A 17,104-nucleotide genomic window follows, 5' to 3' on the forward strand; every position below is an offset into this window, starting at 1 on the left:
CAGAGACGGTTGCTTGAAAACGACGTCGTTTTTAAGCAAGGATGAAAAGTGACATATCGAGTCATATTTTGACGCAAAATATAGATGAAAAATAATGAAAATTCTGAAAATATTAAAAAAAAAAAAAAAAAACCTCTAAAAAATTATATAAGACGGAAAATTTGATATTTTTAACATATGTAATTTATCATATTTAATAATAATATGTGAATAAAAAATATAAATTTTATAAATATATATTTATTACTAAGTTGTATTATGTATTATTTTATAATAATATGTTTAATATTAAAATTATTATTAAAATGTATCTAATAATATCAAATAAATAATAATATATGTATAATATTTTAATATTTATATTTTTATATTTAATAAATATACCGATTATATAAAAAAAATTATGTTTTTATAGTTTTGGTTATAAATTAAATCATATGTAAAAATAAAATATTTAGAATTAATTTATCTAATAATTAGAAAAAAAAAATCATCGGTGAAATTTCATTAAAAAGTGAAAAAAAAAATTGGAAAATGGGAAAATGGATGAAATATCAGTAAAGAAATATTGATGGATATATCTTCCCAATTGATGGATATGTTGTTTTCTACCAGGGTGGGAGGTTTGAATTTGGGAAGTAGGGCTGGGCTGGGCTGGGCTGGGCTGGGCGGTGGATATCAAGCCCAAGCTTAGTCCAATGTGCAAGTTGAAGCGACGTCGTTTCGTAGACATAGAAATCCTGGAAAAGCGAGTTGAAGAGACGGCGTCGTTTTATCTAACATCCACGAAGCATCACAAACGAGGAACAGTAGACGACATCGTTTTGTCTGATCTAAAGCCTAAGGAAAAGGAGCACAAGAAACGACTGTGTTTTGACAGGTCTAGTACCTGGGAAACGTAGAAAGGAAAACAACATCGTTTGGGGCAACGGTCAAACTGCAAGCTTCGCCTTTTCAGATCATCTCAAACCGTGAGAGTCAAACGACGTCGTTTACATCAATCCAGCTTTAAGTCACCAAATGATTGCTTATATCTTTATGACATATTTCATAAACTCATCCCAAGTAACATTTTACAGCCAAACCCTTAAAAGACTCTTGATGAGGACTCAAACCCTGGTCAACCAGTATTAAGACTCTTTATGAGGACCCAAATCTCGGGATGATTAACCAGTATTGAGTAAATTCAAGATATTATTAGTGACCGAATTCAAACCCAAATCATGTGTTACTTACCAAAACCACACTTCCCACCATTCGCCTTGACCAACTTCTTTTCTAAATTCGCTTTCACATGATGCCCTCAATTTTAAAATTTGCTAATTTTTCTTTGAATTCTAAGACAATCTCTTCGCGTTTCAAGTTTTACTACAAAATTTTAAAAATAAAAAGGAAATAGCACTTGAATTTTAAGATTATTTTCCAAATTTTAAGTTTTAAAAAAATTACAAGCAGAAATAGAATGAATGAGTACAATTTATATTGAGTTGTAACCATAAGATAGGATTTGATTGGAAAAAATATATATTTTCAACTAATTCATGTAAATATTCTATATTTGCATTTAACAGTAAAAATATATAAAGTTAATTTTATTTAAAAAATAAAAATATTTTTTTTATTTTTTAATAATCAGATTCAAATTCAAAATTAAAATTTGAATATGATTCTTAATCAAATAAAGACAAAAAAAAAAAAAAAAAACTCCTGCTTAATCTATCTCCTCTTCTTCTAGTATGACTAATTAAAGGAAATCCTGTTTCAGGGAAGAACAAAAGGGAAAGATGCATCCAAACATGTCTGGAGATTTAGGTAAACAGAAAAAACTAAGAACAAAGAACTGGAAAAGTTCTGCCTCCTATTTTCTTCTTCCTCGATGATTTGTAAAGATAGATGATAAAAAAGATCGTAAAAGTTTAGGGTTCAGGTTCTATCTCACAGGGATGAATACTGACACTACAGCCCCCGATTCAATCGGGCAAATCATACTCAAGCTTAAGCCCCATCTGTTAATCAAAACCGCTCTTTCCCGTAAGCGTCCAACCAACCATCTACCTCCAATGTATCCAATCTACAAGCTCATGATTCTGAGAATTTGATAGCAGAGTCTGCAATGTTTTGTAGGGTTTTCGTAGGTTAAGGTGATTGATTAGCCCCAGGCGCGTCCACTGCCATGGCCCCTCCCACGGTCTCGGAAGCCCCCATGACCTAGTTGAAGAAAAACATGAACAAACCCAAGAAAGAAACGGTCAATAACTACCAGCCACTATCACATTTGTTTACGTTGGGCGGGAGGAGAATCCAGCTGACCTGATGGAGGAGGAGGTGCACCACGACCCATGGCTGCCAGTTCCGGAGCGACCCTCTGCCCTGCTTCCTCAAGTATGGTAATGAGTTCCTTAGCGAATCTGGCATTGGCGGCTGTGAAGAAAGTGTAGGCTGTTCCTTTCGCCCCAGCCCTTCCTGTTCGACCAATGCGGTGGACATAATCTTCAAGAGATCCCGGGAAGTCATAGTTGATCACAAATTTCACATCCTTGACATCTGCAACCAAAACCTAACATGTAAGAAGATTGAAATGCAGCTTTTGAAGTCATCCTGGGTGGACAAACTCTCACTTCCTTTCAAGAATTTAGCCATGTCAAACAAACCATGTACCATTTATTTCTCAGCCTTTTTCTGAATTTATAATTAAAATGACATAAACGAGAACCCTAGAATACATGAAGTATTCGCAGATCATCCCACAAGCATAAAGAAAAAAAGAAGAAAACAATTAGACAACCCTGACCGTGGTCCACTGGGCAAGCCCCACCCTGAAAGCAATATCGTTGCTCATAGATATCTTAACCAACAAAGGGTAAGCTAGATAGCCCAAATGTCAGGCATTGTGGCTCACCACCTTCAAATTGACAAATAAAGAAAATTCTGAACGAACACCACACACGCAAGACCAACCAACCCCCACCCAGCCAAACTGTAGTGCAGATTAGATGGACATTTATATGCACTATATCATCATCATCATAAACCTGATGAAAGAGACTATGGAGGTAAGAATGCACGCCCAAACATTTGGAAAGATGCTTCAAAATATGAGGAGGCCTCTAAGAAATTAGGCCAATACACCAACTGCAGCACAGTTCTTGTAGCCCACACACGAGATGAAGTGTCATGAAATTAATGGTCAGGAGAGATCCAAGTGGAAGCTTCATTATCTTGGATCAACCATGCAGTGTTGAGGATTTGCCCACAGAAATGTAGTCATCTCAATCAAATGAAGGTATTTCATGAATTCTAGGTGATAAGGATACACTAATTAAAGTAAGAAGGATTTTGGTATGACAGCAATAAGACCATGAATAAAGTTAAGGTGATCAAGAAACAATATGTGCATTTAGTTAAAAATTGCTGATGAGAAGATGCCCAAGTAGGCAGCATTAGGACAGAAAATTAGATGTATAAGAAATGGTTAAAAACCAAGTTGCAGTCCAACAGGTCATGTATAATTAAGAGCCAATTGAAAATTGGAAACTGCAAATAATGACACCATGAAGGAGTTCCATGGTAGCAAAGGAATGCTCTAGTTTTGGGCCGAAGTGAAACCAACATATACTAGGAAACCAGAGCTCCAAAAAAGGGTCAACTGGTGGAACAGGATTCAAACAGCCTACCTGTAAGAATTTAGAGAAGCACAGAAGATGTGGATAGCAATGGTGATGTTTTTGAATGAGATTTAGGACGATGACTATTGTTTCTATTAATTATCAACGCCCCCTTCGGTGTATTATTTATAACTTTAGTATAAATGTCGAAGGGAGATTCCATGACCAATCATGCCAGATGGAAAAGAAAGCTTAAACGTAGAATGAAGGTTCAAGGTACCATGGTACATGCATGTCCCATACATACCTAAACCACGAGCTGCAACATCTGTTGCAGTCATTATCGGACTCTTTCCAGCTTTGAACTCTGAGAGTACCCAATCTCTTTCTGCTTGACTCTTATCTCCATGAATTGAGAGTGCCGGCCAACCATCCATGCGAAGCTGCCGAGTAATCTGGTCACACCCTTTCTTAGTGTCCATGAATATAAGAATTCGGCCGCCATCCATAATATCCTCCAGCAACTTCACCAATCTGAAATTATGTGAAACAAATTATTAAGAGTCCTGCACCCAATCCCACATGATGTAGAAGTATAAAGTTTAAAATCTTTAAACAATCACATTTAATATGGCCTTACCTGTTGTATTTCTGATTCTCGGAAACAATCTCCACATGCTGACGAATTGCATGGTTAGCTTTTAGATCTGCAGATCCTATAACCACCTACATAAAATCCAACGAGAACACAAATCAAATAATCATGTATTGAGGGAAAGACTAGAGAATCCCCCCTATACAGAACCGGCATATCATGATTGGTAATTGAATGAAATGCAGGAGTAAGATAAACAATATTTCCTATACATTATGAAAGATATATTGTGGAGAAATTTGAATTTCATTCATACAAATATTGAGATTATAACAAGGATATATATGCAGCTCTATGAAATAAGATAAACAATGTTTGCCATACATTATGAAAGATATATTGTGGCGAAATTTGAATTTCATTCATACAAATATTGAGATTTAAACAAGGATATATATGCAGCTCTATGAAATTATTCTAGGAAACTATCAAATCAGTCCAGCCACCATTCTAGGAGAATTTACAGCCTACATATTAGTCTGCATATTTACAGAAATAATACAATTAGGAAAAAACTGACAGCTTGCATATTTTCAACATTTGGAGAAGTATCAGCCAGCATATTTTCAACATAAATGTAAGAGAATCTTACTTTACATGGGTTGTAAAGGAACTTCCTAGCAAGTTGTTCCACCTCCTTGGGCCATGTAGCACTCCAATAGAGGGTTTGACGATCAGGACGAATCTACATAAAGCAAACCAATAAATAAGAACCTGATATCTCCAGATTATGCAGAATTCAACAGATACAATTACAAGGAAGAGAGGAGAAAGGTAAGCCGGATGGGAAGAGAGAAGGTGGAAGGGTAGGTGCCAATCAAACTCAATATATCCAAAGTGCAACACTATCAAAATTTGGTAAAAATTGCATAATTGCCATTGACTAATAAATAAACTTAATAGCTACCATCTAGTCATCCAAATGTAGCTTAGTTAACAGTATTCCAGAGTAAGGGTTGTTCATGTATTAATACTCTCCTCTAAAAAGAGGAGCTAAGGTAGCAGAAAATGCTTTCCAATTATTAGCATAAAAAGATGGTAGCAAATATAATCGTCAAAAACCAACCTGAGAAACAATTTTTCTAATCTGCGGTTCAAAACCCATATCTAACATCCGATCAGCCTCATCCAGCACAAGGTAAGTGACCCTTCGCAAGTTTGTGTGATGGGTTTCCAACATGTCAATCAACCTCCCCGGTGTAGCAATAACAATTTCAACACCTGAGCCAGAAAACAAGAAGTTTAACAATAAGAAAAATAAAAAAGCGGCAACAATGAGTACAAAAGTAATAATAGTAGTAATAGCAGGATACAAGCTTATGAACATCATAATGAATTAGCACAATTGTCTTAAATCTAAAACAAGTAACCGGAGTCACCTCAAACCTGATAATCACCTACCTTTCTGAAGATCACGAATTTGAGGTCCCTTAGGAACTCCACCATGTATGCAGGTATTCTTAATCCTCGATGATGCACCAAATTTAGCTGCTTCTTGTTGTATCTGAACAGCAAGTTCACGAGTTGGAGCTAAAACTAATACAATTGGGCCATCTCCTGGAGCTGAGAAAATACAGAGAAAGACCAAAACTTGTAACTAGAAAAAATGTGTGTGCATATATATATATATAGATAGATAGATAGATAGATAGAAATCAGAAATTAGCGACATCAACGAATTAGAAAGACACTTATACCTAAAATTGGCTGAGCATTTACATGGATGATTGCAGGCAATAGATATGCAAGTGTCTTTCCTGATCCTGTTTCAGCAATACCAATGACATCACGGCCCTTCAAAGCCATTGGCCATCCTTGAGCTTGGATGGGTGTAGGTTCAGCAAAGCCAGCTTTTGTAATTTCTTGCATGACATATTCTGGAGTCACAAAGGTACATTTAAATAATTAAAACTTCAATTTTAAAATATCCATCATCCAAAGCATAACTTCTCAAGAAAGGTTGCCAGTCACTGATTTAGGCTTTAATGGTTAAGTTCAGACTTTGGAAATTTCGATGTAAGTCATGTACTGACTGCTGGGAGGCTTGAATGTTTAAGGTCCATGACTACAACTTATTGGTGCAACATTTTCCTTCTTCTTCAATCTCTTATTGATAGAACTGAGCAGCTAACGGCTAAATTTATTTGGTAGAGTGCTAATCCTGATTAAAAAACATCCCATCTTGCCTTTGAAAAAGTTAGCATGCGTAAATTGTGAATGGATGCAGGGTATTACAAAAGAGGTTAATTGGAATAAAGCAGATCGTTGGAAAATTTTAGAATATTCACTATTTTGAAAGATTCTTTTTGGGCTGACAAACATCAGTTGGACATCTGCGAAATAATTCCACCTGAACATGTCAGGCTCCTGGGAGGTCTTCTTGGTCTTGGAGAAGTCTTTTAATAGTAGAGATGTTGTAATTCAGGTATCAAATTTGTTTTTTTTTTTTTTTTTTTCTGATAAGTAAGCAAAGGCATTGTATTAATAAGAGGCACTAAAAAGGCGGCCCAAGATATACAGATAAAAGAACTTACCCCCTTACAGTTGTACCCAAAAACAGACCAAACAAAGATGTACAAAAAAGACCTCCCTCAACAGGAACCCACCCAATCAATGGAATCTATTAACATTGTAGGACCATTTGGTCTCCGACCAAAGTGAAAAAAACAAAAAAGGCTTTTAGCCTTTGCAGGGACAGCACCCCATCATCAAAAGCAATGTTGTTTCTAACCTTCCAAACTGACCAAAACAAGCACAGGGGGGCCACTTTCCGTACTGTTCTGCATTTTTTGCCTACCCAAGCACCATCCCATCCCACAAGGGTCTCCCTAACTGAGGAAGGAAACACCCAACACACACCAAGCAAGGTAAAAAACAGATTTCACACCTCCCTCGTCTTTTCGCAATGGAGAAAAAGATGGTCAATAGACTCCTCATAATCTTGGCATAAAAAACATCTATCTGCTAAAGCCCAACCCCTCTTCTGAATTTGGGTCTAAAGTTAGAACTTTACCCCAAGAAGCCTCCCAAGCAAAGAAGCTTATTTTTTGTCGCACCCAAGGGTTCCAAATTATCTTCATTGGAAAGAACATTGAAGAATCTGGCTCTAATACTTTGTAAAGAGACTTAACCAAGAAGTTACCATTGTTGGACATCAACCACCTCACCCTATCCTCCTCATCTAACATCACTCTTTCCTCGCACAAACGCCCCAACAGGTCCTCCACCTCATCCAGCTCCCAATCATTGAAACGCCTAGTAAACGAGGATTCCAACTCCCCACTCCCCACCAATTCCCCACTTGCTGAAACAGCCCATAAATCACTCACCCAAACCTTTTTGGCTGCAGCCAACGCATATAAGGAAGGGAAGGAGTTGCATAATGATGAGTTTACACACCACTTATCCTTCCAAAAGCTCACCATTTGGCCATTTCCCACCACAAAAGAAATTCTAGAGCTAACAAGATGGCCAAGATTCCTTATTGCTTTCCACAACCCTACTCTATGCCCCTACCTAACCTCACGGGTAAGCCACCCACCTCGATCCTCCCCATACTTCCCCCTTATAACTTGGTTCCAAAAAAGTCTTTCTTTCGTTAGCAAAACGCCACGTCCATTTGCCAAGGAGAGTCTTGTTGAGCAAAGCAAGGCTCTTAACTTCCAGCCCCCCTTTACTTTTATCTAAGCAAATAATCGACCACCTCACTAAATGAGGTTTTCGCTCCAGAGCCCCACCTTCCCACATAAAGTCCCTTTGAATCCTCTTCAATCTCATTCTAACCACTCTTGGTAGATGAAGGATGGACATAAAGTAAATAGGAAGGATGGACAAAGAGCTCCGAATCAAGGTAATTCTCCCCCCCCCCCCCCCCCCCCCCTAGAGATATATTGTCGCTTCCACATAGCCAACCTTTTGCAGAATCTTTCCTCAATACCATCCCAAGCTGCCATGGAGTTAAAAGAAGCCCCCAAAGGTATTCCTAAGTAGGTAGACAGAAATCTACCCACCTTGCAGCCCAGCTCACCTGCCAAATCATTCACATTCTCTACCCTACCCATTGGGATCAACTCACTTTTATCCAAATTAACCTTCAAGCCAAAGATTGCCTCAAACCACATCAACAACCAGCACAAAAACGTCATTTGCTCCTCATGCGCCTCACAAAAAATCAGTGTGTCATCAGCAAATAGCAAGTGAGAGACCTCAACCCCTTCCCTCTCTCTTCCCCTCACTTGGCAAGCTGATAAAAAACCACCACAAACTGCTCTCTTCAAAAGACAGCTGAGGGCCTTCATTGCTATCACAAAAAAGTAAGGTGAGAGCGGGTTTCCTTGTCTTAGACCCCTAGAGCTTTGAAAAAAACCCAAAGGTGTTCCATTAACCAACACGGAAAAACTGGTTTTGGATAAACACCACTTTATCCATTTTAACCACTTCTCCCCAAACCTCATTTTCTCCATAATCGTAAGCAAGAACGACCACTCCACATGATCATGGGCTTTCTCAATGTCCAGCTTACATAGAATCGCTCCTCCATTGCTTTTCAATATCGAGTCAAAGGGCGGGAGGATCACCCTTATCAAAAGCACTTTGGCTAGCATGCCTATCTACCAATTGTCTCTTTTTCGCATGCCTCAGCTAGTTGTAAAGAGACTCGAAAAAATTCAGAGGGATTTTCTTTGGGGAGGGGGAAGTTCGGAAAGAAAACTCCATCTAATTAATTGGGAGGTGGTGTGCACCCAAAAGGAGAGTGGGGGCCTTGGCATTCGGAGAATTGATCTCTTGAATAAGGCCCTGTTGGGGAAATGGATTTGGCGGTTTGCCTTTGAGGAAGATAGCTTCTGGAGGAAGGTGATTAGGGTGAAGTATGGCCAGTTGGGTTTTGGGTGGAGAACTAAGGAGGCCCGCGGAACGTTTGGGGTGGGGGTTTGGAGGGACATTATGAAGGAGTCGTCTTGGTGTTGGGAGAATATAGAATTCAAAGTGGGCAAGGGGACTAAGGTAAGGTTCTGGACTGATCTGTGGTGCGGAAATGAGGCGTTGTCCCAAGCTTTTCCCCAGTTGTTTGCTTTGGCGGTTCACAGGTATGCATCGGTAAATGAGATGTGGGATTCGAGCCTCGGTCAAGGAGGATGGAACATAAGACTCTCTAGAAACTCCAATGATTGGGAGTTGGACGCCTTGGGAGAGCTGCTGCATATGTTGAGGGACTTGAGGATCTCTAGTGAAGAGGACGCAGTGATATGGAAAGGAGAGGGACACGGTCGCTTTCGGATTAGAGATGCTTACAAGTTGTTGACAGGGTCTAATGCCATTACTTTCCCGAAAAAGAGCATTTGGGTGGACAAGGTTCCATCCAAAGTTGCTTTTTTTGCTTGGGAGGCTTCTTGGGAGAAGGTCCTAACTTTGAATAATCTTCAAAGACGGGGCTGGCAGTTTCCAAACCGGTGTTTTTTGTGTGGTTGTGAAGAGGAATCTGTAAATCATATTCTTTTACACTGTACAGTTGTAAAAGCTCTCTGGGAGATTGTCTTGGCCTTGTTTGGGGCTAATTGGGTGTTCCCAGAGAAAGTCAAAGAGTTGTTAGAAAGTTGGAGGGGCCCTTTTGTGGGGAAAAAGAGGAAAAGGATTTGGTCTTCCATTCCTTTGTGTATTTTTTGGACGGTTTGGAAGGAGAGAAATAGATTAGCCTTTAGGGGGGATCTCTAGCTATTCAGAAGCTAAAAAATTCGTTTGTTTGTAATTTGTGGAGTTGGGCTAGGGTGTATATGGGAGAGGAGTCCTCTTCGCTTTTAGGTTTTTTGGAATGGCTTGCCACTCCCTAAGGGATGGTGAGTGTTGCTTTTGTTTTTGCGTAGGCTACTTTGTATACTCCCTGTATGCTTTGTGGCTTTTTGCCTAATTTTATATACATGCGCTCATTTATCTAAAAAAAAAATATCGAGTCTATTACTTCATTCGCAATGAGCACAATGCCCAAAATTTGCCTACCCTCCACAAAAGCATTTTGGGCCTTGGAAATCACCTTAGCTAACACCCCCTTCATCCTATTGGCTAGCACCTTGGCCAACCACTTCATTCAAGTATCAAATATGTTATTGGAGATATTTTGGATAGTCAGCTTTGGTTGGATGGCATTCATTGTTGATGGTATGTTGATGACAGCCTTCTCATTCTACTAACCTCAACAGTATTTGAGATTCTTTGAATTCTGAGAAGCCTTCATGGGCTGATGGGAGATCAAGCTATGCGGCAATGCTCAAGTTAGATTCTTGTTACCTGGTGAATCCCCCTCTGAGCTTACACAAATTGAAAAAGTCTAGTAAAAGATGCTAGAGAATGTACTTATGCTAGGATGCAAATTATTCTCCCTTTGGTATATTTCTCCTTTCCTTTTCCAAGAGGAATTATTGAGAGAGAATTAACTCGGCAGCTGTGGAGGCAGATGTCACAGAAGCTGTGGCTGAAAGAAGATGATAAAAATTCACAGTTTTTCCACAAGATGGCTAATGCCCGAAGGAGGATAAATTATTTGACTGCTATCAAAGTGAATGGAAGAAGGTTGACTAAGGAAGATGAGGTAGAGGAGGAGGTGGTTAACTCTTTCCAAAGAGTTTTGTCAAAAATTGATGAGTGGAGGCTAAGTATCAGTGGGCTGCCCTTTCCGGTTCTGGATAGTGAAGAAGCGAGGGCCCCGAAGAATCCTTTTTCGGAAGAAGAAATCCTTGCTGCCCCTTTCAGTTTATGTGGGGATAAGGTGTCAGGTCTGGATGAGTTTTCCATGGCCTTTTGGCAATTTTGTTGGGACATTGTAAAGTTTGAAGTGATGGGACTTTTTGTTGAATTCCATCATTCAGGTCTCTTTGAGAGAAGCCTTAACCCTACTTTTATTGTGTTCATTCCTAAGAAAGGGCGTGCAGAGGATTTGAGGGACTTTTGGCCAATTAGCTTGGCGGGGAGCCTTTATAAGCTTCTAGCCAAAGTCTCAGCTAACAGATTGAAAAGAGTGGTTGGGAGAGTAGTTTCAAATTCCCAACATGCTTTCATGGAGGGTAGGCAAATCTTGGATGCAATCCTCACAGCTAATGAAGCCTTAGATTCAAGGCTTAAGAGTTCTAAAAAGGGGCTCATTTGCAAATTGGACATTGAAAAGGCCTATGACCATGTGAATCGGGAGTTCTTATTAGCAATCATGGAAAAAATGGGCCTTGGGGCCAAGTGGGTTAGGCAGATGAGGTGGTGCATTTCCTCTGCTCGTTTTTCGATTCTAATTAATGGAACTCCTATTGGCTTCTTTGTTAGTTCTAGAGGTCTGAGACAGATGGACCCCCTTTCTTTTCATTTTGGCAATAGAGGTGTTTTCTAATATATTGAAGAAGGCTTTAGAAGGAGGCTTCATTCAGGGTTTCTTGGCTAGTGAGAGAGGAGGAATGGGAACAATAGTGTCCCATCTCCTTTTGGCCAATGATACTTTGATTTTCAGTGACTCAAACAAAGAGCTTAAAAATTAATTTAGACAAAAGCAAGCTAATCCTTATCGGAGATGTCTCTAATATAGAGGATTTGGCTAGGGTGTTGGGGTGCAAAGTGGGTTCTCTTCCTTCCACTTATTTGGGTCTTCCCCTGGGAGCCCCCTTCAAATTTGTTCATGCTTGGGAAGTAGTAAAGGAAAGATTTCAAAGAAAACTTGCTTTATGGAAGAGGTAGTACTTGTCAAAAAGAGGGAGACTGATTTTATTAAAGAGCACTTTATCTAGCCCACCTATCTATTTCATGTCTTTATTTGTAATCCCCCGTAAGGTGAGTCTTAGATTGAAAAAGATTTAAAGGGACTTCCTCTAAGGGGGAGGAGAGCTCCAAAGAAGGTCTCATCTTGTAAGATAGTCAATTGTTGGCTTGGAAAAAAAGGAAGAGGGCCTAGAAGTTAGGAAGTTATCTTTTTTAAATAAGGTCCTTCTTGGGAAGTGGTGTTGGAGATTTGCTTCTAAGAATGATTCCTTTTGGAAATAGATGGTTGTAAGGAAGTACGGAGAGGAAGAAGAGGCATGGTGTTTTAGAATTTTGACAGAAGGCTACAGGGTGAATCTTTGGAAGGCGATTCGATGTGGGTGGAAGGGGTTTTATGATAGGATTGGCTTTAGAGTGGGGGATGTCAAAAGGGTAAGGTTTTGGAAAGATAGGTGGTGTGGGGAGCAACCTTTAGTTGTGACATTTCCATAACTGTTTTCAATTGCCACTGATAAAAAAGCTTGGGTAGATCAGATGTGGGAGCAGGTTGGGGAGATTGGTTGTTGGAATCCAGTGTTCACAAGACAGATAAATGACTGGGAGTTAGGTGAGGTGGAAGGGTTGCTTAGAATATTGCAAGGGTATGTGATCAATGGAGGAGTAGAGGATGTTATAGTTTGGCAGTTGGCAAGGGGGGCACCTTTTCTGTCATATCTTTCTACTCCTCCTTAATAGGTAACAATCCAAAAGGTTTCCCCACAAGCTTGGTGTGGAATCTTTAGGTACTGATGAAAGTCAGCTTCCTTGCTTAGGAAGCGATTTGGGAAAAAATTCTAACTTTGGATCAACTAAAAATGAGGGGTTGGAGTCTTCCAAATAGATGTTATTTGTGTAAGGGTGAAAAGGAGTCCGTAAACCATATTCTCCTTCATTGTCCTAAGGCAAGCATGTTATGGGCCTTATGGCACCTCATTTTGGCTATATTTGATGTTCAGTGGATGATGCCGTTCTCAATCAGGGATGCCCTCGTTAGTTGGCCCGCCTTTGTTGGGAAGAAAAGGAAGAAGGCATGGAATGCCGCACCTTTGTGTCTATTTTGGACCTTATGGAATGAGAGAAATCAAAGACCTTTTGAAGATTCTGAACTAACAGACCACACGATTTTATGCTCCTTCATGTACATGTTTTTAGAGTGGGTTAGGGTACATATAGAGTTTACTTCTTTGTCCCTTTTAGATTTCATAGATTGGTTGGGCTGTAAGTGAAGCGAGGGTGTTGGTTTTTTGTCTATCCCTCCTTTTTTTGGCCTTGTATACATAGTGTATACTTTTTACGCTTTTTGGCGCTTTTAATACAATTGCTTTACTTATCAAAAAAAAAGAGAGAGGACCTGATAAATTTATCCACCATGAGAAACCATTAACATAATATGCCCCTTAGACCATCAACAAAACATGTACAAACATATATAGCAGTAAAAGCAATTAATTTCAGAGTACTTGCATCTCACAATGACGATGACAGTGGGAAAAACAAGAAATGACTAAGTAGCTGATTTGAACATATACCAGGTTTTTTTTTTTTTTTTTTTTTGATAGGTAAACAAGAAATGCATAAAACACGTCAAAATGAGTGCACCAAAGTACATAGGATGTATACAACGGCCACCATTGCCAAAAGATGACCAAAAAATAGGGAAAAGGAAAAAAAAAAAAAAAAAACTACTTCCTCCCTTATTGAGAACCCAACCAATCAATAAAATCACACAAGGACATTGGGCCTACAGCTTTGAACAACTACCAGTTTCCTGTATGGATTTCATATTTTATGATATATGCTATGATACAGATGATAAATATTTTACCATAAGATGCTACATATCCTTGAGATAGCACTAGGTTGCATTTTACAATATGCACAACAGTAGGTAAGAAACACAACTTAAATAAGATATGAGGTCTACACACCATTCAACTATTTCCAGCAGTTTTTAATTGGGAAGCGTTAAGTCTTACACTTGTAATACCCAGAATGACACATCTAAAGTGCACAGGCAGGCCCCTTTTCGTGGATGATTTTCTTATTAAAGTTTCCTTTTGTACATCAATTTCTAGTACCCCATTAAAAGCATTTTGTATTCTCTAATTAATAAAAGTTGGAAAACATGTCTGCTTCCACTGGTGTTTGATCCCAGATTATTTTGACTACTTCAAAACCAAGGCAAATGAAAGTTTCTAAGCAGCTTTGCTGTCTCACATTCTCAAAACCCCATGCTTGGGGAACAAATCAATGTTGAAATCGATGCTCTTTTCAATGGATTCCACTGAAGACAACTTTACAATGTTATTACGTAGGTCAAGAAGGCTTGTAAAGTTACCATCTCTATGTATCATTAAAGACAACTCTTCTGATGTTATTAAGTTCATGGCATCCTCTGTAAGAAGAAGTTGCAGGTTCTTTGACTCCCTAAACTTACTACTTAATGAAAATTCCCCTCCACCCCATGTTTATCTCTGTCTCTGCTTTTATTAATTAATTTCATTTATAATCTATTATGAAAATTGAAAAATAGAAGTTGTTTCCTATCCTCATATACACAACAAAAAAGGGAAGAAAACACACATTTTGACACCACTACATACTGCGACGATCATAATAGAATTTATTAACCAATTCAAATTTCTCAACAGCATTCCAATCTATCAGGCTTCAATCATAAACAAATTTCAATTTATCGTCAAGACCAGCATCGGGACAGATTAAGTAAAATGTTCAAACTCAACTGATAAAGAAAATTTTTTTGATACCAAAGTTCAAATAAGTACCTGGCAAGCCCACATCGCGAAAATTCATGACTGGTTTTGGAACATCCCGGCCTTCAACTGTGATTTCCCTCCGTTCCCGATACTGCTCCACCTCTTTCTCTGACATTGCTGCCACTGCCGGGGACTCCACATAGAAATTTTTCTCAAATGGAGTTAACCCATCCAAATCCGGCTTCCTTGGTGACTCTACCCCATCAAGATCTCTCTTGCTTGAGGACGAGCGAACACCACCACTACCATATCCAGAAGCCCCTCCGAACCCTGATTCACTGAACACATAAAAATCAAGGAAGTTAAAATGACATTAAATCCCGGGTGATTCTTTGATTAGTTGGTCAGAAAATGCAAGAAAAAGAACAAGAAAACCTAAATATTCATGACAAACAAACAATCTACATTGAACCTAACATGGACGATTACCCAGATTGTAGTAAGCTTTAAAGCTCACACATAATGAAATGACAGCAAACTTAGAGTAATTCCCTGTTTAGCTGTTCAGAAAAATTAGGAAAAACGATAAGAAAAACCCTAAAACTGAATCTCATATTGATCACAGGGCAACAATCCTCGCTCAACTGAACCCAGCACAACTAATTGAAATAATTGAAGTAAGCTTTCGAGTTCACCGAAAAACAAAATGACACTAAATACAAAACGATTCCCTGTTTGACTGACGATAAAATGTAATAAAAAAAATACCCAAAACCCCAAACAGAACCTCAAATTCATCACCAAAGCAACAACCGCCACTGAACCTAACACAACTAAATGTCCAAATTTAAGTAAGCTTTCGACTTCTCTAAGCCAAATCTTTCCTTTTATTTTTCTTTCTTTCCATTTCTCAGCAGCCAAACAGGAGCGTGAACGAAACAAAATTCGATTTTTTTTGGTCGACTGAAATGAAAATGAAAATGAAAGGGAGAGGGAGAGGGAGAGGGGTTACCTCCTCCGGTCACGGTACGAACCGGGGTCGCCGGAGCGACCATCGTAGCGGCTCATTATGTGTGCGTGCACTTAGCGGTGAGATTAGCAGGGGTACAGAATGTTGATTGAAGCTGAAAGACGAAGAACGAAGCTAACCTGATGGGAACGAAAGGGTTATTGCACTACGTTTACCCGCTTGTTATATTGTGTCGCTCAAAAGGCTACGCGGATGTCAGCCGCGTGCAATACACGTGCTCTACCACTGGCCCACTCATACTTGTGGGCCCGTGATGACGTGGCAAAACTTTATAAATTTTTATGAAATAATAATAGATTAAAATAATTAAATAATCCACGGATTTGTGAATTTAATCCTTTTTATATTTTTATTTTAATAATAATTACATAAATACATTTTACCATTTTAAATATTTATATATATGTTTAAAAAATATATATATTATTTTAAAAAAAATAAAATAAAAAATAATAATATTTTTATCAAAATAATTAAAAGTTAAAGTTCTAAAATTGGATTTTTAATTACTTTTTGAATTAAATAATTGAGGGTTAAAAAAAAATTAAAATATTGATATGAACAAATGTTACTTATCACCTTGTGATTAGTATAGAGATTGATTTAATATTTAAAATCTATTTAGACTAAAAAGAAAAAAAAAAGTGTCATCCTTATTATAATTCTTGTAACTTTTATTTTTAAATGTTTTCCTTAAATCATGTTTAGAGTATCTCATTTTAATACTAATTAGTATCTAATAAAGGTATATCAAATCTTTTATGGTATTTTGCCAACATTGATTTAGTAATTGATGTAAGGAAAATTCTATGGTGCCGAGGGAGATACCATGCCTCATATTTTTTGTAGCCGTTGAATGAAAGATATTAAATCTCAGCCATTCAAAATAAAAAGAAAAAATGAAAAAAAAAAAAAAAAAAAAAAAAACTGGCTACCTGTTGTTACTTATTGTTTCCCCCTCTCAGCCCATTTTCTAGTTTGTTCCCTCTCTTCCCTCATTTACAGAAAAGTGTTTTTCGGTACCGTAGCATAACCCTTGATGTAAAGGTCATGAATAATATTATGGGATCTTGATAAATATACGGCAATTAGAAAAAGTAATTTTTAAAATACCGTAGATTGGAAAATAATTCCAATTCTACGGCACTTTTGAACACGTAGGATAACACGTCGGATAACCCATTTCCTCAGCCCGTTTTCTTCTTTTCTTCTCTACTTCAAAAATCATTTTGTCCTCTGCCCCAAACTCATTTTCCCGCACGCCGATTAGGGAGGGGAGATCCTTACCTCAACGCCAATAGGAAGGAACTGAAGTGGAGATCTGAGA

At 38.3% G+C, this 17,104-nt stretch overlaps 1 protein-coding gene across 1 annotated transcript; it reads right to left on the reverse strand.

The window, feature by feature from the left end:
• Nucleotides 1–1,694: 1,694 nt before the first annotated feature.
• LOC117922503 (DEAD-box ATP-dependent RNA helicase 20) lies at nucleotides 1,695–15,906 on the reverse strand. Its single transcript, XM_034840633.1, has 10 exons — nucleotides 15,760–15,906; nucleotides 14,817–15,085; nucleotides 5,958–6,137; nucleotides 5,662–5,823; nucleotides 5,327–5,481; nucleotides 4,853–4,945; nucleotides 4,246–4,331; nucleotides 3,913–4,139; nucleotides 2,311–2,544; nucleotides 1,695–2,208 (listed from the first exon to the last, which is right to left on the reverse strand). Exons 1-10 carry the CDS (start codon nucleotides 15,813–15,815, stop codon nucleotides 2,150–2,152), a joined length of 1,521 nt encoding a protein of 506 aa, XP_034696524.1. The 5' UTR covers nucleotides 15,816–15,906; the 3' UTR covers nucleotides 1,695–2,149.
• Nucleotides 15,907–17,104: the final 1,198 nt, after the last annotated feature.

This window comes from Vitis riparia, chromosome 9 (assembly GCF_004353265.1).
Source record: "Vitis riparia cultivar Riparia Gloire de Montpellier isolate 1030 chromosome 9, EGFV_Vit.rip_1.0, whole genome shotgun sequence".
NCBI classification, from domain to species: domain Eukaryota; kingdom Viridiplantae; phylum Streptophyta; class Magnoliopsida; order Vitales; family Vitaceae; genus Vitis; species Vitis riparia.